Here is a 24,228-nt window from a genome sequence, read left to right as displayed (position 1 = left end):
CCACTCTTCATCGCGGTGCGCGGGCCTCTCACTATCGCGGCCTCTCTTGTTGCGGAGCACAGGCTCCTGACGGGCAGGCTCAGTAGTTGTGGCTCACGGGCCTAATTGCTCCGCGGCATGTGGGATCTTCCCAGACCAGGGCTCGAACCCGTGTCCCCCGCATCGGCAGGCAGATTCTCAACCACTGCGCCACCAGGGAAGCCCAGGACGGTCACATTTTATCTCAAGAGGAATGAGTGGAATATATAACTAAGACAAAAATCTAATCTTGTCCCCATAAACCAACACCTGTGTTTTGAGGATAAGCAGGTATATATTTTCCATAGGGCATAAGTTGTGATTCTTTATCTTTGTATTTTTTAAGATCTAATTCGGAGATTTTGGATTTACACATGGAATATGAAAATAATTGTTCCTGAAGGGGAGGCCTGTTTAGGGTATGATCATCCAAAGTTTTTATTGAGGCGACACAGGTTTATGAGGCAATGACTGCCATATTTTATGTGGGTTATTAGGAGGCCTCTAGTAATTGTTATTGCCTGATTCTATATTATCACCCCAATACCCATATTCCCCCATTTGTTAAAAAGGACTATTTTTAGAGCAGTTATAGATTCACAGCAAAATTGAGAGGAAGGCACAGAGATTTCCCATATTCCCACTTCCCTTTACACATGCATAGTTTCTCTATTATCAGCATCACTGACCAGAGTGGTAGACATGTTACAATTGATGAACCTAAACTGATGAATTATAATTAACCAAAGTCCATAGTTTATATTAAGTTTCACTCATGGCATTGTACATTTATGGATTTGTACAAATGTATAATGACATGTATGCACCACGATAGTATCATACATAGTATTTTCATTGCCCTAAAAATCTTCCGTGCTCTATCTATTCTTCTCTCCCCACCCCCTAAACCCTGGCAACCACTGATCTTTTTACTGTGCCTAGTTTTGCCTTTTCTAGAATGTCATATAGTTGAAAACATACAATATATAGTCTTTTCCATTGGCTTCTTTCACTTAGTAGCTTGTATTTAAGGTTCTTCTGTGTCTTTTCATGGCTTGATAGCTCACTTCTTTTAGTATTAAATATTATTCCATTATCTGGTCAACCACAGTTTATTTACCCATTCACCTACTGAAGCATGTCTTGGTTGTTTCCAGGTTTTGGAAATTATGAATAAAGCTGCTAGAAACATTAATGTGCAGGGTTTGTGTAGAGATAAAATTTTAATTCCTTGGGTAAATACCAAGGAGCACAATTGCTGGATCATATGATGAATATGTTTAGTTTCGGAAGAAAAAGCACAACTATCTTCCAAAGTGGCAGTACCATTTTGCATCCTACCATCAATGCATGAGAGTTCCTGTTGCTTCACATCCTCTCCGGCATTTAGTGTTGTCAGTGTTCCAGATTTTGACCATTTTAATAGGTGTGTAGTGATATTGTTGCTTTAATTTGCATTGCCCCAATGATATACGATGTGGAGCAACTTTTCATATGCCTATTTGCCATCGGTATATCTCCTTAGGTGAGGTGTCTCTTAAGGTCTCTGGCCCATATTTTAATCAGGTTGTTTGTTTTCTTATTGTTGAGCTTTAGTGTTCTTTGTAGATTTTGGATAACTGTCCTTTTACAGATGTGTCTTTTGCAAAGATTTTCTTTCAGTCTGTGGCTTATCTTCACTCCAAATATTTTAAGACCAAAGACTTTGTAGTAAAAGGAAACCTACAGTCTGAAGTGCCAACTCCGTAGAGAACCTTTCTTAGATGCTGTGAAGGGAAAAGTGGAAGGCTATATGTTGATTCCTATCTCAGTCTAGCTTGAAGGAAAATGCATATTAACATGAAAAGAAAAGTAGAGAGCAATTGTGGTGTTTAATTATGTGTCCAGTGCCATTGGCTATTAAGAGTTCACAGTGGAGGGAAAGATTGAAGTTGACTGAAGTAGAAGTGGGAATCTTTATGGAAATTGAACTTAATCTGATTGGCCTTGAAAGCTAGTTAGTTCTTCAACAGTGATATAGGTGAGAAATGACACTCCATCTGAGAAACGTAATTCAGAGTTACAAAACTTTCAGTTTACATCATAGAAGAAAAACCTTTGATTATGCTCTAGATTTAGATCCTGAATATTCTCAGATCTGTGATGGATTTTCTTTACCTTGAGTGAATAGGACTATAAATCTTTCGTGGTTCCAAGTGATACTGTCAGTAGCAGATGGCTGGCTTCTGTGTCTCACATCATATCTAAAAAGAATAGATTAGCCCAGCATATTTGCATCCAGATAAGTGTATTATAACACTTTTTAAATATTGCACATTGCCATTTAAAAAGCATATATAGTATATTTTTCAAACTTACAGAATATTTGCTTTATATTTGATTAGGTAATTCCACCTTGTTAATGATCTGAACTATAAAAATATGCCTTTTTTCACTTTTAATGTCAGTGACCTATTCTAGTTTTGTTATCCCTCCTCTGATTATACAGTAATAATATATTAGGGCAATCCTCAAAGCATGCAACACATATGTTATCATTGCACGGAGGCATTTTTGAACGCTGATGATTTAAAATTTCCCATTGTAAATGCTTTCAAAAGCATTTGACTGTGTTGATAGATTTGAAGATAGCTGCTGTTGTTTACAGAATTATTTTCTATTTAGCTGGGGCCACCTAGGTATCTAAGTCATCATATGTGAAATTTGGGTCATTAATTTGACCTTGTAATGATTGATTTCTGTACTAGTCCATGCTCCATTGCAAATGATCTAAATTCAGATTTAAGCAAAAATATAAAGCGGGGGGACAGAGAGGATATAGTATCACACAGCTGAAAGGTCCATGGGTTAATTTAATTTCAGGCACAGTTGAATCTAGATGCTCAAATGATGTTATCAGGTCTATTTCTGTTCTGCTTAGCTCTGCTGGATTCAACTTGATTTTAGTTACAGGCACACTTTCTTCACTTGGAGGTGAAGTCAAGGCACTCATGCCTAGGGGAGAGGCGGTTGTTGCCCATAGGATTGACACTTTGACCTGGCAAAGCAGGGGCTGATTCTGAAAGGAACAGGTGCTGGGCTAACAAACAAGCAAAAGCTACCACAGCAGGACCAATGGTTGGTCTTGGACACAATTACCAACGTTTGTGAAAATTGTCTTGGTTGGCATTCATCTTCTTTTGTACATTACAAAGCACTAAGCTTAACAAATGGCTAGGAGGAAACCTAGTTGCTTTTTTCTAAACCAAAATCAGATGCCATCTTTCAACTCATAGACAAATTATAAACTGATTTTAAAGCATGTTTTCCTAGCAGTCCTAGTATCAGTATTTTCTGTAGTCCTTGTTGGGCAAATCAATTAAATATACCTACCCCTCAGTTTCCTTATCTCTTTCAAGAATACTAATGCAGTTAGACTGACTAAGCTCTGAGGTCATTTCTATTTCAAGGAATATGTGATTCAGTGATTCTTTTACAAAACTGATTGCAGGTTGGGTTTTTTTTTTGTAATATGTATATTGAATGGAAACAGTAATTGCTCTCAAAAAGCTAAATTCAATAAATCTTTCTGCAGTTATGGAAATGTACTATGTGGCTATTAAGCACTTGAAATGTGACTGATATGACTGAGAAAATGAATTTTTAATTTGATTTCATTTAAGCTAATTTTGATTTAAATTAAAATAGCCACTGCTCTAGAATTATCAACTTATTTAAACCAGATTTTTGAGAAATGATTGACATTAAAAATAAAACAAAATTTATAAGCTTGTGCAAGGAATTTCAAAGCAGCAATTTCCCATTTTCTTTTCAGTCCCCTGCACATAGCTATTCAAGCTACGACTCGGGCAAAAATGAGAGTGTAGACCGAGGTGCTGAGGACCTGTCCCTAAACAGGGGAGATGAGGATGAAGATGACCACGATGACCACGAAGATTCTGAGAAAGTTAACGAGACAGATGGCGTTGAGGCCGAACGGCTGAAAGCTTTTAATGTGAGTCCTGCCACCCTACCATTATGGCTGAATTTTTACCACTTCACTTTCATGTTGTTGCCTGTTGGTAACTGTGGCTATTTTAGAGACATGTTTGTTTAATTTACAGAAGGATTTAAAAAGTACATGAAACACTCTTAGCCAACCAGACACCAGAATCGCTGTGTTTTGTTTAGAATTTTAAAGCCAAATGTGAGCTGAAAACTGCACTTGTGCTGTGTGAGTATGCATGTTTACCTAGCGGATGAAGGGGGCCTCAGCTTATCCCTCGGAAGCGTCTGCCCGTCATCCGTTATTTTGTTTGCTTTCCCAGCTTATCTAATTATGCATGAAAAAAGAGTCAATTGTTTGTTTTCCGAGATTAGTATACTGCGCAGTGTAGCAATATATACAGTCGTATTATTAATAGAGAATTTTATGGGGTGCTTAATCGTCACAGTCTACTGTTATTTCTTGATTTTTTTCTACGCAATAGTCTATACTTTTCTGTCTGTCTGTCTGTCTGCCTTTCTCTCTCTCTTTCTCTCTCTGTTTTTTAACCCAACCATTTAGAAAGTCTGTAAAGGGTGTTTGCTTAAAATTTCTGGCTTTCCATTGCAAAGTTCTCCAGTGCATAAACCAGACAAGAGTATTTTCCTATCAGTAATCAAGACAGGAAGCTAGGAACAGAAGAGAGCAGCCCTCCAAACCCTTCTCCTCTGTCTCCCTCTTGCCAACAGATGTTTGTCAGGCTGTTTGTAGATGAAAACTTGGACCGAATGGTCCCAATCTCTAAGCAGCCCAAAGAAAAGATCCAGGCTATCATTGACTCATGCAGGCGACAATTCCCTGAGTATCAAGAGCGTGCCCGAAAACGCATACGTACTTACCTCAAGTCCTGCAGGCGGATGAAAAGAAGTGGTTTTGAGATGGTGAGTTTTGAATTAAAACACAGCCCTAGATTCCATCCAAATCCCACATGTAACCATGACACAATTTTTTTTTTCATCTTAGTGTCTTTTTAATTTTTTCCATAACGTCAGGTCCAAGGGGTTTTTGTTTGCTTGTTTGTTTTTTCTCCTTTTCATCTTCCTGAAGTATTTATCCCCTTTGTTGATTCAGTAAGACGTACCTTGTGAGACCAGTGCTCACAAGCCTAGGTACCATGTCCTAGGAAATGAGGCTCATGTGAGTGAACACCAGTGAGAGCCAGCGTCTCATTCTTGTGTGTTTCCTTTCTGTTACTGCCAAAGCAGATCTAAGGTTATTCAAGTCTTGAACTGAAGCACCAGTGGTTGCTTTAGACGACCTGTGAGAATGGCTTTCTCTGGAACAAAAGGAAATGGATGGATCCATCTAAGTAATACTATTTTCATACCAACAGTTAACAAATAGCAGGCCTTGAAAATAAAGGTCAGGGAATGAAAATCCTTATGTGAAAAATAAGGCTTTTGTGTACTCGGTATATTTGTGTGCTTGTCTTGTGAATGGTTAACATGAGCGTTTAGATTCAGCTGGGCTTTTTATAGATGGATGATATTATGTCAGTGTTAGATATTTACGGGTGGAAATTAGATATCAGTGTTATTTGACCTTTATTCTATCCCACCTTGATGGAATTGTTATACCTAGAAGTAGTTTTTACAATGTATTTTAAAAACTTCTTTATATTTTTATGTATTTGAGTGGACATGTATTAGAAATTTTCTGAAACTATTTTCATTGTACTTTTGAGAAGGCTTCATAAAAGCCAAGACTCTTCGTGCTTGTGATCAGTGCCTCCAATTTATTAGGTGTGATGTGACAGGAGTTGGTATAGATATAGGAGAGGTTTCAGAGTATGCCAGTAGGAGAAATAGTTTTCCAGATACAAATGCAATGAATAACAAGTAATAACTCCTGTATTATCTATTTTTCTACAATGGCTTATAAAAATATCTTTGATATTTTTAAAAGAAAAATGACTGTTCCTTATAGAGAGACAGTCTACCAAGATGGTCACTAACACAAGGCTCGGTCCCTGGAGAGCTTGGTCTGGAGTTCTGGATCCACCAGTTTGTAGCTATGTGACCCAGGCAAGGTATTTCAACTTTCTGAGCTCAGGTCCTTCCTCTGGAAATGAGAATAATTTCTAACGTATAGTGCTGACAGGATTATATAAATTGTCATGTAAAGCTCGACAAGTCATTTTTGACACGTAGTAACCACTCAATAAATCTGAACTCTGAAAATATAATCAACCAAATATTATTTAATCCATCGTCTGAAAACAGCTACCCAAAATATTTGTATTATAAAGTCACAGAACACTGCATGTAAGAATTTGCTTACTTCTTAGAATAACTATATTGAAGTTGGAGTTTGTTGTGCCTAAATTATTTTAAAATAAAATAGCGTAGCTGTGCCTGATGAAATTAAATTATGACAGTTGAGGTGGTATGGTATAAGAGAGGAGAGATTGCTTGAAGAAAATACAGCTACTTCCCCCATTATTGAATTCTTTAAAAGTTATTGTCACCCAATAGGAGAAAGATGACAGACAAAAAGGATATCTAACCAGGAATAAAAGCCCAGAATCCTGGCTTTGACATCCGACTCATCATCAAATTGGCAGTTGATGTAAAATTCCAATAGAAACTAAGTATGTCTCATTCAGTGCACAATGCACAATATATACTTTCCTCTTTCAGTAACAATAAAGATAATAATGTTATATACCAAGATTTTATTTTACCAGCATCTGGCACTACTATTTCTTCTAAATCTTTTAATGTTATTTAGAGATTCTTTTCTTTGGTAAAATTTATCTTATTTTCCATTTATTAATAATTCTTTAAAAGAAAAAAATCATTGTCATGTAGAATTCTTAATTTCTCAAAGGTGTATTTGAGATAATCACAGGTTTTTTATTAGTTGTATTTATTTACCAAATATGAACATCTATTTGATGTAAACTTTGTGCTATGCATAGAGAAAGACAAAAAGTTAATATAAAATCAAGTAGGTTTACAAACTAATCTTGAAGGAAATAATGCTGTAAAGAAATGCTATTGTATTTCATATTTAATAATTTTCATTTGTTCATTTTTTGTTCACTTATTCAATATATGTATAATGTGCATAACATCATGCAAAGTAATGAGAAATACAAAAGATGCCTGACTTGTTAATTAAGAAAATTTAACATGTTCCCTGATCATCCTGATTCTTTGAGGTTACAAGTTGTGGGAAGTGAAGTGCTTAAGTAATAATATAAGGCCTAATATAAATAAATGTTAAATGAACAACACAGATGAAAATTGATATTGTAGTTTAGCCCATTTTTTAAAAATACATTGCTCAGTAATGCACTATTGGAATAAAAATTAAATTTGCCATCTAGTTAACACTTGGAATTTTGATTGGCTTTATGTATCACTTCATTGTCATGGAGCATGTCATCATTTTGAACACTCATCCTTACCTGGAACAAATAGGAAAAGGCATGACTAGGGCAGATAGTAATTATAACTAAATATTGTACGTTAATATTTTTTTGCCTTCATAATTTTAAATTTTAATATAAGATAATATCCACGGTTTTTAAAAATTGAAACATTAAAAAATATTTTCTTATATTGTTTTTGCTGTAGGTAGACATGAAGAAAATGTATCATTTTTAATATATGACTATCTTTACATGCAAATTATTTTGTAGTACTTAGTAAGTCAACAAAGCAACCTAAAGAAAATTTTAATATATTTGTAAAGTAGAATTGTAGGAGTATTTGATAGGGGACTCTGTATTATAAAATGAAAGTGGCATTCAGCAAGCTTAGCTCATCCAGTTACTTAGGCTTTCTAAGCCAGCAGACTCCTTAAGTAAAGCAAAACACAAAATATTGAATTATATGTTCCTTACTGACTTTGATTAAGAAATTCAAAGAGATATTCCCATAGAAGTGGTTTATCACAACTTATATTAGTATTATACTTGAGAATCTTGACATTCACTCTAATTTTCTGCTGCTAGTACAAAATCTATTCATGTTTAATTAGTCTACACTATCCCTTAAGAATTTACAACAATTCTTCAAGTACAAAAGTACTTTTCATTGACTTCACTCAATGCATACAAATATTAGAGTATATATTTATGCATTCTTATTTCACTGAAATTATTAAGACCCCAAAGGTCTTAATTGCTGAAGTAGCCGAAATGTCTATGTCATTGCTCCAAACAGTCTCTATAATGCATGAAGTTAAATAACCATATTATGATACTTTTCTACGCACTTTCACTAACTCGGTGTTCCCAATCATCTCAAATCATAAATTCTTCAGTGTTGAATAGAAAAGGATATGTTTTATGAAAAATAAATCCAATAAGTTTGATACAGAGTATTGTCTTAGTTTTCATTAGATTTTAAGAACCAATGAGTTAAGCAGCCCTTATATTAATCCTTAGACAAATATATCAAATCATTATTGATTCTATTATGCAGCTTTGACTCTCAAATTACTTCAGCTAATTTTCTGAAGAATATTTGTTGATTGTTTCAGAAAAGAAATGTATTTCTCCAAGGTGTCCTGATCTTAAATTCAGGAACACCTATAATAGATAAAGCCATAAAAGGAAAGCTTTATAAACAAGGTGAGGTTACCCCATACCTAAGTATTATTTGTGTTATGTGATATGATTTCTCTTCTTATTTTCTGAGTTTGCATTGTTTAGAGACTCTTTCACCATGCTGCATATGTTTAGATGTATTTTTATAGAACTCAAATGAAAATATTTGGGGGAGATAGTCTAAGAGACTTTCAGTCCATCCTTCCTCCTGTATCTCATATCTTGACACTATATCAAGTTAGATCAAGTGGCTTGGATATTTGAATTCAATAAACTCAGCCACTTGAAAAATTACCTATTAATTTGCTTTTTAATATTATTTATTTGACTATATTTGTTTGAAGAATTAAATCTCATGCTATTTTTTGTAAAATTTTGCCAGGGACATTGTCCACTAGGCTTCTTAATGTGCACTATAAATGATCTCATTTCGGAACCCTCTTTTAGCATGTAATGAAAAAAAATGTGTTTCTTCTGCAGAAATAGAGTGCTTTTATGTTTTCTCATCATTAACTTACTACGTTCACTTTTGTGCCTGTCAGGAAGTTTAGAGCCAAAAAACTTTCTAAGGTCCCAATTATCTGTTTTTTTAATTTGTTTTAGCTTACATATTTCCTTGGTAGCTCTGATATCTATTTGGGAGAAAAAGAGATATAAATTTTTAAAAAATGTGTAAATAATCTAATTAATTATGGAAACACCATACTTTCAGACCACCTTCTAAGTTCTTTATTCATAGTATTTCATTTTAATTACAGCCTATAATACCCTCCTCAGTAATTTTGATATCTGACCTTCTTATTTCACAGTTCTTTCATTAGAAAATAAATATTTAATGTTTAGGAAATGGTACATTTTTGAGGGAATTTGACTACTTAACATCCTTTGCCTCTACTTGTCTGATGCAGACTAAAGTAGAGAGATCAGAATCCATCTTCAATTCACAGCTTTCATAGGTATCATAGGCATTGCAAAAGCTACACTGACACTATTCATTCTTTAGCAAATAGAGCTTTTATAAAAAATGAATTAAAGTGCTTCTTTAAACTAAAAATTTGATCAGAAATATACTGAGCCCTTCATACAAGATCTTGGTTTAAAACTTTATACCTGCGCAACCATTATTATTCACAATATTCTTCATGCATCGTGAGCACAACTGTACAGGTTTCTCTCTTTGGGACCAGTTAACTTAATTGATGCTAATTAGTTTGAATTCCCCACCTGCTATTTGTACCAATTTTTGCCCTCTCTTTTATAAATGTCATCTACCATCCCCCAGGATACTTTCATACCATCCTCTAAGTTCTTTATTCATAGTATTTCTTTTTAATTACATCCTATAATACCTTTCTTAATAATTTTGATAGCTAGTCTTCTGCACTCACAGTTCTTTAGCTTTCTCAGTTTCAGAGATCTGTATCACTCTAGCCATTATTAGCATGGATATTCCTTAGTCTTTACTTTCACTCAAAGAGCCCGCACAAGCTATATTAAAAATTTTCACAATCATCTACAAGTTTTCAAGTATCCCCTGCTGCCTTTACAGAGGAAGTGTCCTGGTCTTATTGCTCTGGATAACGCTGCACTTCTGCTCCCTATCATTTCACCTCCTTTAGAACATGGCTTCTTTGACCATCCCCATGGTCATATTTTCAGTTTTCCCTTTTCACTGAGCTTTCCCTTTTCTTCTCTTCTGCCTTATAAAAAGTGTCCAAATTCAAAAAAAAAAAATCTTATAACTTCTATAATCTTTCTTTGAGGACTCAGTGAGTCCATCTTTCTTTGCCATGTTTCCTGAAATATTTTATACTCACAGATTACACCTGTTACCACCAACTCCCACCAAGTCCCTTAAATTCAGGCTCTGGTTCTTACCACTATATTGATTTAGTTCTTATGAAGATCACATGACTACCTTTGCACCAAATCCAAAAATTGCATCCTCAACTATAAATCACCCCGTTTTCTTAAGATTCTATTTTCTATTTCTATTCATGTACCTTTTTCTTGATTTGGGGCACTTCTTAAGATTCTGTGCTTGGCCATGTACCGCATATTACCCTCTCCACAGCTGCAGAAGTCTACCCCTGTATACAGTACTCTACTCTCAAAGTAAATCCCAGTCATATACAAAACCTTGGTATTTCATTCCACATTCTAGTCAGATGCTAGGCAAACATGTTGTTATATCCTCACTGAATTCTCTGTATTCTCTATCACCCATTCTCTCCACTGATCTTCCACCTCATCTACCAAATCAACAGTAAACTCCTCTTGACCTATCTATTTCCAGCAATCTCACCACTGTTGTCATGTACACCAGTGTTCATAAACTTGGAATGAGATTTGACTCTCTTTATACTTCTGACTTGCATTCTACCACTGGCTAAATTCTGTTTATTCTTCCTTTGCTGTCTTTCCCAAATCAGTCCCATAATTTTGAATTTTATCAGGTATCGTTTTAGTTCTAACCTTTCAAATCTCATACCTATACTCTTGCATAATCCTTCTAGCTTCAACTACCTACTTCCATCTTATATTACCCTCTAATTCATAAGCAGAGACAGAACAGGATTTGCACCTGAAAATTATGAAATTTGGGACCTTTTTTTCAAAAGTAATACAAAATTATAAGCACAAAATTAGGTAGAAGGATGAATATTTATCTGCAGTTAGAAAAAAGCCACACATAATAAATTTTTTTAAAAAGAGAAATCTTGAAGATTCAAATCTTTTTCTTCAGAAAAAGAATACTAGAACACTTACAACATCCAGAAACTCCAGTAGTCCCATCCAGTTGAGGAACCCTGGTGCCTGGACTTCATTGACTTATGATAAATCTGCCTTTGCTCCTGGAGTAGTCTTCCTCAATTCTGGCTTTGATACTGTCAAACTTTTGTCATCTCAGGACAAATTCTAAATTTCTTACTATAGTATGTTACAGTATGCCCTTTTGAAACTGAGACACCTAGGTTCAATTCCTGTACAATTTTATGTGATGTTTCTGAGTCTCCATCTTTCTAAAGGAGAGGGCTCTTGAGGTATTACATGTGATAATGTAAATAAAATGTTTAGCATATAAGCTGGCCCCTTTCTACCCTTTCTTCTAATATGCTCAATTATTTCCTTTAATGTCTCGGTTATCACAGGGAACTGCTACTCTTTCTCTCAGTGTGTGCTCTCTTGGTTCACTGATTTTTTCCTGACTCAGGGTTCATGGGTACTATTCTCTCTTTATTTACCAAATTATTTTATTTAGTAAAATTGAAGAGTAAAGTGTAAAGAATACAACCATCATTGCTTTCAGAGTTACTCATCAATGGATCTTTTAGTTTAAGCAAAATGTTGACCTGAGTCTCATGGAATACCCCCTCACACACCCCACTCACCTTCCCTCTACAAATACATACAAACCCTGAGTAAAATATAACAATTTTTAAATACCTGTATAAGCTCAAAAGAAAGAAAAGGACATTCCCAGGCCTTGAAATTAATAGAAAACTCGTAGCCAGAGTTGTAAGCCCTTAATTTGATAGGGTAACAGAGTAGGAAGATAGAAAAAGTGAATTTAAGCCCAAAGAGATCAGGGCTGGGATTTGAATGCCAATTCAAGCTCAGGAGATGTGGATTTGGGTTTGTGACTAGGCAGGAACATGAACTGAGAACTGTATACAAAGCTGGGACCCTGGAAAGGACTACTCTTCCATTAAAGGGGAATTAGAAGCATCAAATTACAACTTCAAAAAATGAAATGACAGGCATTATAAACATTGAAACTAAAACCTTACTAGATGGGTTAAATAGCAGATAAGATGATTCAACCAAAGAGAAAATTGATACACTGGAACTGTGGAAATTACTCACAGAAAGAAAAAAGAGAAGTGGAATTTGATAAAGAAGTTAACTTGGGGACTAGAGTGATATAGATCTAATAGACATTCCAAAGGAGAAGTTAGAGAGAACGAGGACAACATTCAAGCAAAAAAGGAGGAAGAATTTTTCAGAATTGACTAGACCATGAATACTAAGAACAGAGAAACAGACCATCCCTGAGCAGCACAAATAAAAACAAAGTCACACCTATGTACATCAAGGCAAAACTGCAGCAGACCCAAGAAATTCTTAAATGTCACCAGGAAGAAACAAGAAATTATCTAAAACAGGAAAAGTAGACTGAACATAATACTTGTCCTCAAAATAGATGTCGGAAGACAATCTTCAAAATACTGAGAAAAAAGTCTTCAAAATTTTTTAGAGAAACTACTTTTAATCTACAAGTCAATGCCCAGCTAAACTCTACCTCCAGAGTGAGGAAGAAAAATAATTCAGACAACTACTGAAATTACCACTGACAAGCTGTTTCTGGAAGAACTAAAATGTACTCTAAGAAAAAGGAAACAACCCAGAAGGAGACACTGGAAAATTAGCAGCATTGGTGAGCAAATCTGAAGAAAAGTTCCCTGATTTTAGTCAGTGGATCTTGGTTCTTAGCCATGTTTTATCAGCTGTTACTTGTGGACCTTGTATCTCTTGTTGTTCAGATTCCTCATGGGAAAAATGGAAACAAATAGCACTTCTACATGAAAACCAACAACACTTGAAATAACAAATATAAAAACTTCTGCATAGCATGGTACCTGGTCTCTGAGGAACAGGATAAAATGCAATCGAATCTGAAATTGCATTCCACTGCTCCCTTTACTGGGAAACCCTTGCTGTCTCAATCTGTTGAACTCCTTGGAGGACTAAATCCAATATGCCTTTATCTATTTAATCATCACCTCTAGCTAAGAGCAGCCTTAAATCTCTCTTTCTTCCATGTGCAAATTGTACTTTGTGGTACTTTTGTAGTTTTATTTTATCCTGTCTTATATTACTGTTATTTATATATGGGCCTTAGCTCCCTAATAAGAAGCTATGTTCCTTGACTACTCTGCTTCTTAACTTGTTCATTTCTGTATCATCCACTATGTCTTATACAGTACAATTAGTTGCTCATGAAAGCTGCTCAGTCCATGTTCAATTCAGTGGAATTAAAACTGTTGAATGAAGGATGAGTGAATGAGTGGACATTCATACTAACGTGTTACTTTGTAGTAAAATTAGTGGGGAGGTAAGCTAGTGTTTATTGTGTGCTCTGTCTTTCACAGTATCCTGCAGTTGGCATTTCAATTTTAAAAGCTACTGATAACTGAAAATCTAGCCTAATGTATTTTAAATCTTAGGGAGTTTTTTTCCTAAAGAAGGCAATCATATAACGTTTAATTTTAACTCTCTTGAAACACTATTTTTAAAAGATTTTTATCTATTTGGTAATTAGTGTGAATATTAATTGTATGAATAGAATTTGTATATAGTTTTAGGTTTCATAAGTAAACGATTAAAAGAAAAGATGTCATGATACAAAATAATCATAAGTAAATGTAATCACTTATTTTCAGAATTAAAAGATGTTTCCTAGTGGAGATTTGAATAAGTTGTCAGTTAAAATGAAAACATGTCATTTTAGTTGAAAATTTAGTTTATCTCATCTTGATCAGATGTATATGTCAGATGACATTAGCTAAATTGGGCTTTAGCATCAACTATAAAACTTAACAATTCCCCATGTGTTTGTGAAAGATCATTATTAAAGGCCAATAATGTTCTAAAATTAAGGCCAAAGCACAGACTATTAATTCATAATGAAATACTTATAATCAAAGCCTAGATAGGGGTTAATTATCATCTTTGTTTTTAAACTCCTTTTAAATTAGTCAAGATACTTTTCTCAAGAAAACTGGACAGTCCAAGGATTCTCACATAGCTGGGCTCAAATGTCAGGGATTTGCCACTCTCCCAATGCTTCTCTGTGTATTGGTTTAACTCTCAGTCTTGCTACCTGTTGGGAAATGTTGCCATCAGCAGCTCTAAGCTTCTTTTCTTAAAACTCCCAATCCAAGAGCAATCTTCCAGCTCCAGGTCCCCATTTCCATGAAAGGACTTAGATTGGCCCTCTTTGGATCATATGTCCGTTTCTTGGATCAGTCACTGGGAACAAAGGGATGGGCTCCCTTGATTATCCAGGACTAAGTCATGTGGCCAGTCAGGTCAGTAAGGGACTTTGCTTATCCCATCCACCAAAACCTTTTATGACGGGGTCAAGGCAGTTGATTTGCTATTTTAGTCTGCATCCACCATGCTTATCTAAAACCTTGGATCATCAATGGTCCAGAATTCAGAACTTTTCTGATTTGGGGGACATGATAAAGTGCATATTCTGTTTATTGCATAACACTCACATTGGGGTCTGGAAAAACATCCCATGCACAAATATATTAGTCTTTCTGCCACAAAACCTAGGAATATTCACAGAAAGAAGAAAAAAGAAAGATTCTAAATATTCTCATATCAGTTTCTTCTGCCAACTGAGTTTGCCCTAAGTTTTTGAAATATTTCAGCTTATACAATATTAGGATCTCAGAATTGCTGATATAAGGTTGTGAGTCTATAATAAACACTCTTTGTTGCATGTCTATTATACCCTATGTACTAGGCATTGTACTAACTTGTAAAGTAAACTCTATGAAAACAGAGACAGTATTGATTTTGTTTATCTCCGTATCTTTGGACTTGGCTCAGTTCCTGACATATAGAAATTGCTCATTAAGTATATTTGTTGAATAAACTAGTAAAGATATCAGTGACTTTATGTACTTTACTTCATGGAATTCTAACAACTGCCCCCCGATATAGAGATTATTTTTCCTATTCATAGCTTATTGACTGAACCTCAGTTTTGTCATTTATAAAGATATAAATAATGTTACTCGGCAGAATGAGTGAGGCTCAGAGAAATTATATAGCAAAAGCAGTCAGGCAGATTGCAAGGACCTGATTGCATAATAATATCCAGGTCTGTCTGACTTAGTTGCTAAACTGTTACTTGAGTCCACTGATGTCGGCAAATGAAGCTACCTGGTCAGAAGAAGGGATCCCTTAGGAGCTGCATCTTTTTACACTGTAACAGTTATGTGTTCAGGCATGGGTATACCATTTTGGGGTGACAGGATATCATCCAAGCTGCAGAATTTTCAAATTATGTATTTTATAAAGTAACAAGTTTAGCAGAAATCATCTTAATTTAAAACTCTACCTAAATTCTGACTACCGAATCATTTGCTTTAATTATTTTAAAAGAGCTCATTCTACTTAAAATCTCAGGTTGATGTCACCGTTGCTCCCAATCTGGCTTGTCTAATACTTGATTAAGCTGTGCTTGAACACTGGAGTCGAGAGCATTGCCGCAGTAACCCATGAACAGAGCTTATATTCTCGATTTCGTTTTACTTTTTATAGTTGCAAAAAAAAACAAAAAACAAAAACCCTACAGCATCCTAAGGGTACAGCAGAAGTTCAGAGGACTCTAACATTGTTTAGTTTTAAGACCAAAAAATGGAATAGTTTGTTGGTGTGGTAGTAGGTTTTACATGCCTATATAAGGAAAGACACATTTACACTGTGCCAACAGCAATCATATCTTAAGTCCCCAATTAAAATGTGACTTTTTAAACTCTAAAACCCCATGTGACTGTTTAGCCATCTGTTTAATGAAACAACCACCATTGATTTGGACATAGATGATTATTACAATAAGAACAGTGCTGGGGAAAGATCAACTCGTCCCAGTTGAGTATGACAGTTAATTATGAAGAGATAATTAGTGAAGGCTACTTAGCATTATCTCATATCCAGGAAAGAAATAGGTAACAAATCTCAATCTAGGTATAGATCATGTAGAATATGTGATTATATACATTTTTGAATAATTATTTTTTAAATATCTAAGATATATACTAAATAGTAGATTTACTGAGCTATACTCAACTGGAAGGAGTAGTGTTGTTTTCCATAAATTACCTATTGAACTCTTTGCATTTGACGTTTTGGTGAAATATTATTTCAAGTTATTACAGTGGAAGCTTTTGTGTCTTATGGCCACCCTTACTGGTGTAACAAGGAATCTTCAGCATTTATCCCTGGTGGAACCCATGACTACAGCCCTTAACACACTACCAGGAAAACACTAAAGAGATGATTTTAGAATAAGCTCTCCACTAGTAAATGTCACGAAGGAAAGGGGAGTCCCCATGAATTCTGAGAACTCATAAATAATAGTTTTAAATTTCTCTATGATAACACTGCTTTTATAAGGAGCAAAACTGATTAATTTCCTTCTCACTCTCTTGGTCTAAGTACTTTTGAGTTGTGAAATAGATAATAGCCACACCATGGAGGAAAAATAAGCAAAAATCTTTCATATTTAGTATCATATAACCGGGCATAGCATAATTGAGCTCTGTGTGTATTGACGAGCATCGGCATTTATTACTGGCTCATCAATATTAGAATCAAGAGGATTTTTACCAGGATTGCCTCACAGGAGAGGAAGAACTTCTTTGCCTGGCTCCTCATTCTCGTTCTGGGCATGAAACTCAGCTTTATTATGTTTCACGTACAGTAATTGCTTAGCACCTCTGGTCGCTCTAACGTGAAAATCTTGTGAATTTAGGTTGCATCAGTTTAGAACATGTGATGGAATTTAGATAAGTTCCATTTTATCATGCCATTAATGAAGAAGAGTTTTAAAGAATTAATAGGAAGCTGTTTTAGGAGGATTTTGATGACTTTAAGAGAAGAATTTTAGGAAGACCCTAATATATTCTTCATTTCAATGCATAATGGAGTTAGCTGTACATGGACTCCTCTGGAGGAATGTGTAGTGTTTAAGAGCTCTAGCTTTCTTTAAGCTCATTGAGGCCTTCATTGTAAAATGACAATAAACTTTACTAGGGATTATTAGTCCCAGTTTATCATCAGACTTAAAGATGAATTCAGGTGTTTCCACATCATAGCTGTGTGATCTTGGGCAAGTTATATAAGACTTTAATTTGGGTTTCTTTAAAATGCGTGATATAAGTACTTTTTCTCAAGGGTTGTTTGGAAGAAATTAGATAATGAATCAAAGATTTTTGTATTAATGCTTCCACATCTAAGCACTCAATATGAGTTAGGTATTATTAATATTTATCTTAAGATTAATTTAGAATGAATAGTACTGGTTTTCTCCTTGGAGGTACATATTTTATCATGTATTTAGGATATTGTAGATTCCTTGAAAAACACATATGTATCTATTAAACTGTAATATAGATTTTATTCATTCATTCTGCCCTTCTCTCCAATGAGCTTGAGTCAGTTATAATTGTAATACAGACATGTAAAAGACTAACTTTGGTCTGCTTATTTTTAGTTGAGCCAACATTTTATATATAAGGATTTTTCCTAAAATATTTTATGTTATTAATAATAAATTTTGTAAAAGTACTAAGTATACAACAGAATTTAAGAGAGTGGAAGAGTTGAGAATTGGGAGACATAGACTTCGCTTCTATTTCTAGCTCAGTTTGTCCTTAGGCAAAAGAGTTTCTTCAAGCTTTAAGGAAGAAACTTGTACTGAATGATTTCTATGGCCATTTACAGTTATCTGATTATGATTCTACAGTAAACTCAGAAAAACTCTATTTTCAAAATTATATTGTTTAACTTCTGGCCATGTCTAATCACGTATCTTTGCTTCTACTGTTTTTTTTCACTTAATAGGAAAGAGTACATGATTGCTTTATCTTGAAGTTGACTTTTTTCCCAAAATCTTGAAATAATGAGGTTATCCAGTGACCTTAAAAAATATCTAGTTCCACTCAGCTGGGACATTATTCTAGTTTCTGAGAAGACCAATTAAATATATCTGGGAAAAACCCAACTCTATCATTTTCTCCATAAAGGAAAGTATATAAATTATTACACACAGTAACTTATACTGTTCTAGTAAAAGTCATTTCCCATTTTGTTTTTAAATATTAAAAAAGAATTTGAAAGGAAATGCTACCAAATAATTTTAATTAAAGAGATATTTTACCTTGTATTCTCTCTGTTCAACAAACTATTAGGTGTTTAAGGAATGTATGTGTTTATTACCACAATTTAGTCAGCTTAATGAAGCTCCATAGCCTTACATATTCCTAATTTTGAATAGAGGTACCAGGTAAAGAGGAAAAATAAAAGGAATGAAGAACAGAAATAGGTCTCTGAATTTCATGTGCCTATCAATAATTGGATCAGGAAAATAGAGACTGCTGATATTTTATTTAGCTTCTGTTAATTCAGTCCCTAGAACTAAATGAAGTGTCTTAAGATGTAGTTTATAAAGGTGTGAACTCTCACTTCTATTTGAATAATGCTAGCTACAATGAAATAAATGATTTTTGTATAGTGGAATGTTCTTATTCCCATTTTTCCTATAACACTGTTGCCTCAAAACATAATTCAGTTGAGAAAAACAACATTGTGTAGCCAATTCCCATGGGGTTTAGAGTATAATTTTGAGCCATGTTATGGCCATCTTTTAATGAAACACTGATTTTTGTAGCTTAGTATATTTTCAGTTCTGAGCTAGACTATCTTATCCATAGTCAATGAAGTACAGAATGAAATGAAGCAATATGCATTTTGAAATTATATATACACCTTTATGACAATTTAAATATTTTTTAATGTTTACCTCATTTGACCCTCTCTGTTCCCAACACACAGTCCTGGCTTTATAATTTCCTTCTCAAAACTATTCTTCCTGCTACCTCAGAGGGCCTCTTTCTTTTCTTTCTTTTGCAAAAATGACATTCCAAATATCCTAATGCTTTATTGTCAAAGTTGTCTAGCTATCATTTCCATCATCTCACAGGGTTAGCAGGTGGAGACTGCACCCTACACCCTTCCTACCTTTTGCCTACAGAGGCTACTTTGGAGGTGGAAACATGGGGGAGTTGGGTGAGGTGGCAGCAGAAATTTCTTCCTAGTTCAAATAAAGTCAAAGCTTGGTCTCTTTCTGCACTGAACAAATTCTACTGAAGAGTAGCTATTAAAACACTGTGGTCTGAATTGAGCTGTTCTAGAATATTGTTTGAGATAGAAATGCTATGGTTCAGTGTGCTAATGCACATCATACATGCCAGAGTTAGCAAAATGAATCAAGTACAATAAAGGCATGCTCACATTCATTTACAAAAATTAATTAAAAGATCTCTATTAGTTGGGAGGCCTCTAAGAAATATGTATGGCATCCACACATATTTTGGACTGAGGCTTTGAAAACCCTAAGATGGCATACCATTATATATGCTAGATTGCTAAAAGATGCTTATTTTGTCATTTCATATTCTGCTATCTCATCTCGTTTAATTTTTATGTTACTTATCTATCATTTGCTTATCATAATTTTTTAGAAAACTGTCTGGTATCATTAAGTGCTTCATCTTTCAGTTAGATAATTTTTCATGTAATTATGGGAAAAAATGGAAAACTTTTCTGATTATCACAAATGATATGGAGAATCACAAACAATTTGTAGTTAATTAGGAGCTTAGTTAGGAGGTTAATGAATTTCTACATGGGCTACACAGACGATGGATATCCAACATGTACCTGTTAGACTAATAATATTAACACATATTTTATAAATAAAACAAAGCATGTAGGCACACATGCACATCTCACATCTAGAACACTGAATTTTTGTTATAGCAAAATTGTTCTAAGACTGAATTTTTAGTTTGTTTTTAAGCTAAAGTAAGGTGTTTTTTATAAGAATTTTAATCACATCAATAGTGTCACAACTTAGACTGTAAATAGTCATAATATTTCATATTAAGATTGTTTGACATGGTCTGAGTGTCTGTCAGTTTTTCCAACTGTTTCGGCCCTGTCACTTGTTTTTGTTTTGTTTTGTTGTGCATTGTCATATGTTATAAGAGAATTAAAGGACTTGTTTTATTTGCAAAACCCAGTCAGCAATTTTACCACTGCCTGTTCAAACTCCAGCTTAATGGCCCAGACTAAACACTTGTGACAAAGGAGCTGTGGGAATGGATGATGGATCTGTAGCAACTCTAGCTTTAACCTCTAACTAGCTTTCATTATTCATCTTTGCAATTTCCATTTCCTCTTTCTATTGAAATCAGTTAAGTTGAAATACACGGATACTCCTGCACATCCTATGAGATCTTCTGAGCATAGCATTGGACTGTTAATGATACTGTTAATAATTTTTTCATGTTTTTTTCTCTCTTTTTTTTTAGTCTCGACCTATTCCTTCCCACCTTACTTCAGCAGTTGCAGAGAGTATCTTGGCTTCAGCCTGTGAGAGTGAGAGTAGAAATGCCGCCAAGAGGATGCGTCTGGATAGACAACAGGTACTGAGGAGTCTTGGGGTCTGGTGACCACCAGCTATAGCAAATATGGTTAAGTTAATCTGATTTATGGAGAAGAGCAGAATCTCTGGAATGGATTTAAAGTCCACAGAGATATCGTTTTTCTGTCTTTGTGATATGAATTTAAACTTGAAAAAGGCATGTCCATGAGATCAGTGGAGACGCAATGACAAAAATGTTCTGCGATGAAAAATGGGCAACTGTAAAATTAATGAGTTAAAATTCTGTTTAGTATCCAATTTGAAGGCTAATGACTTATTTAAATAAGAGGCTCTAAATGATCATTTACAATAGTTTTGTAAGTTTACCTGATCGTTTATGACAATGACCTGATTATGGTCTTTTTGAATGAAAATGAACCTCTCTTAATTTCCTCTGGTCCATTGCCACATATCAATAGATTATGCTAGGTATGGGGAAAACACAACATAACCTTGAAGACCAGAAAGCCATAAAATGGGGGTATAAAATAAGGAAAATCTATGTCCTGGGCTTACCTTCACATTAACAAATCATTTACTGTATAACCATTAAGTATCATCTTTCTACATCTCTTTTCTAAGGCTGTATATCCATGTGATGTAGATGTGTATATTTGTTGTGCGTTATTCACTGATGTTTCGCTTAGTTTTTCCCCTCATTTATCTCCATCTGTGTGTCTCCCCCTCTCATGTCTGGAATGTTTTTGTTTCCTTTTTCTCTCTAGCCCTGTTTCTTAATTACCCATAATAAAGAACTAAATTGTAATATATAATTTTAGGTGTTATACATGAAGTATGCCATGTTCTGACTTTTAAGTTATTTTTACAACGAATGATCTGGGTGCTTCATATTTCTAACTGAGGCTGGGATACAGAGACTAAATTGTCAGCCCAATTTTGTTTTTCCTGTGAGACAATGAGCTTCAAAGAAAATGGAAAAAAAAAAGTTTTTACATTCCAGGCTTAGAATATTTTAAGTGTTTTAGAATGGCATTATTTTTTAATTGTATGTATTTATACGTAATATAACATGTGCCAATAATTCTATACAATGCAAAAGATGAAGCCTTAGGTTAAATTAAAAATACGGTATTAGCCTCAGATAAAATACGTATATGAAAATGCTAATTTGGAATTTGCTAAGCATTCTCATTGCCAAACATATTTATTCACTTATACATGCCCTCAGTTGAGACTTTGTCATTATTTTTTTTAGGGTCTTTTTAAAAATTTTATTTATTTAATTTATTTATTTTTAGCTGCGTTGGGTCTTCGTTGCTGCGCGCCGGCTTTCTCCAGTTGCCGGGAGTGGGGGCTACTCTTGCGGTGTGCGGACTTCTCATTGCGGTGGCTTCTCTTGGTTGCGGAGCACGGGCTCTAGGCGCACGGGCTTCAGAGTTGTGGCACGTGGGCTCAGTAGTTGTGGCACGGGCTTAGGTGCTCCGCGGCATGTGGGATCTTCCCGGACCAGGGATCGAACCCGTGTCCCCTGCATTGGCAGGCGGGTTCTTAACCACTGCGCCACCAGGGAAGCCCGAGAATTTTGTCATTATTATATCTCTAAAATTTATCTTGCTTAAAATAAGTTACAGGCCAATATATAATACCGTATTTAGCATAGTGATTAAGATTACATATTCTGGAGTTAAATACAACTGATTTTGATTCTCAGCTCTACCCTTACTAACTGTGTGACCTTCAGGAAATTATTCCAATTCTCTGTGCCTAGTTTTCTCATATGTAAAATAACAATAATAACAGTACTAATCTTATAGGGGTGTGTGAGAACCCTGAATGATAGATTTATGTTAGGTACTTAGCAATTTTCCTGGCACATGGTAAGCATCAAGAAAATTCAGCCTAGAAAAAGTTATTTTAATTGATGTTCTAGCTTTTCTGTCATTGCATTGGTATCAATAAGACTATAAAGAAACATTAATAGTACTATCTCAGATATAGGAGTTTTGAATTCAGACTAAGTCCATTTGAGAAAAGATCATTATTCTAGAAATCAGAATGGTAGAATTCTGGGATTGAAAGGACTCTCCTGGTTGTCAGTTTGCTACCTACCTCATCCAATCTACACTCGAGAGTACCCCTGAATCATAGAATCAATCATATGTGCAGTTGTTATGAAAATTAAATGACTGATTCATGTTATGTACTGCCTACAGTCTCCTTCTACAAGATCCCCAAAGCTGGTCATTCACAATATTTTTGGTCCAATCACTTAACCACTGTTGACCTAATCTGTAAAATGGAGGATACAAATATATAGTTATTTCTTCTTACTGTGAATTATATAGATTTCACTTGGCATGCAGCACAAATGCTTCTACCAAGTGGATTTTACACTTTCATCAAAGCATGGAGATGTGGGAGCGGGAGCTCCCCTAATTGGATCTAAACACTCTTTGCCTAAGTAGAGACAACCAGAGTTCTTTTTGGTGTTGGCAATGGTATCATCCTTTTCTAGGCACATTCTTAACCCAACTCACAATTCTTAGAATTTTCCAGTGACTCAAAGATTCTTCATTGTGTCCCTGCCTTTCTGTTTGTGCATGAAAGTTCAGAAATGAGACAGATAAAATCTAAATTCTGTTCAGCTGCACACATGACTACTTGCTGCCCCTGGTTAGCCATATGTAAGGCTGTAATTATATGTGTCCTTCAGAGTTTATGAAACTTGATCAATTAATTGGGCTTTATAAAGCTATGAACATGAAAGGTACTATGGATGTGTTAAATACTTTGTTTCATATGTGCACCTTGCCCCAGGGTCTAGAGGAGGCAGCCTCAGCCCTGAAGCAAGTAGGCAAGTGCAGGAGCCTACTGCCTCATTAGGAATCAGATGACACAGGGCTGAGGTCAATCCCCAATGCATTATAGAATATACTCAGCATTTCTTTTCTTTTCTTTTTTTTTTTAATAAATTTATTTATTTATTTATTTTTGGCTGCTTTGGGTCTTTGTTGCTGCTCGTGGGCTTTCTCTAGTTGCGGAGAACGGGGACTACTCTTTGTTGCGGTGCACGGGCTTCTCATTATTGGGGAGCATGGGCTCTAGGCATGTGGGCTTCAGTAGTTGTGGCTCGTGGGCTTCAGTAGTTGTGGCTCGCAGGCTCTTGAGCGCAGGCTCATTAGTTGTGGCGCGTGGGTTCAGTTGCTCCACGGCATGTGGGATCTTCCAGGACCCGGGCTCGAACCTGTGTCCCCTGCATTGGAAGGTGGATTCTCAACCACTGTGCCACCAGGGAAGTCCCAGCATTTCTTTTCTTTTAACATGAAAATCTAGAATTTTTATGTTACCTAGGAAATCCTTTTTCACTTTGGTAATTCA

General features: G+C 35.1%; 1 protein-coding gene across 8 annotated transcripts in view; it reads left to right on the top strand.

The window, feature by feature from the left end:
- Positions 1-24,228, top strand: part of NOL4 (nucleolar protein 4) — a 399,753-nt gene that overhangs the window by 280,983 nt on the left and 94,542 nt on the right. For 4 of the 8 annotated variants that reach the window (XM_059894058.1, XM_059894056.1, XM_059894057.1 and 1 more), the window contains 2 exons: positions 3,833-4,012; positions 20,777-20,890. In XM_059894058.1, coding sequence (XP_059750041.1) covers positions 3,833-4,012; positions 20,777-20,890 — 294 coding nt within the window. Of the gene's footprint in view, positions 1-3,832; positions 4,013-4,731; positions 4,924-20,776; positions 20,891-24,228 lie in introns of all 8 variants that reach the window. The other 4 variants (XM_059894055.1, XM_059894054.1, XM_059894061.1 and 1 more) reach the window with 2 other exon arrangements.

This window comes from Balaenoptera ricei, chromosome 14 (assembly GCF_028023285.1).
Source record: "Balaenoptera ricei isolate mBalRic1 chromosome 14, mBalRic1.hap2, whole genome shotgun sequence".
In the NCBI taxonomy this organism is placed as follows: Eukaryota; Metazoa; Chordata; class Mammalia; order Artiodactyla; family Balaenopteridae; genus Balaenoptera; species Balaenoptera ricei.
The sequence above is the reverse complement of the archived record's forward strand: the minus strand, read 5'-3'. Positions and strand labels throughout refer to the sequence as shown.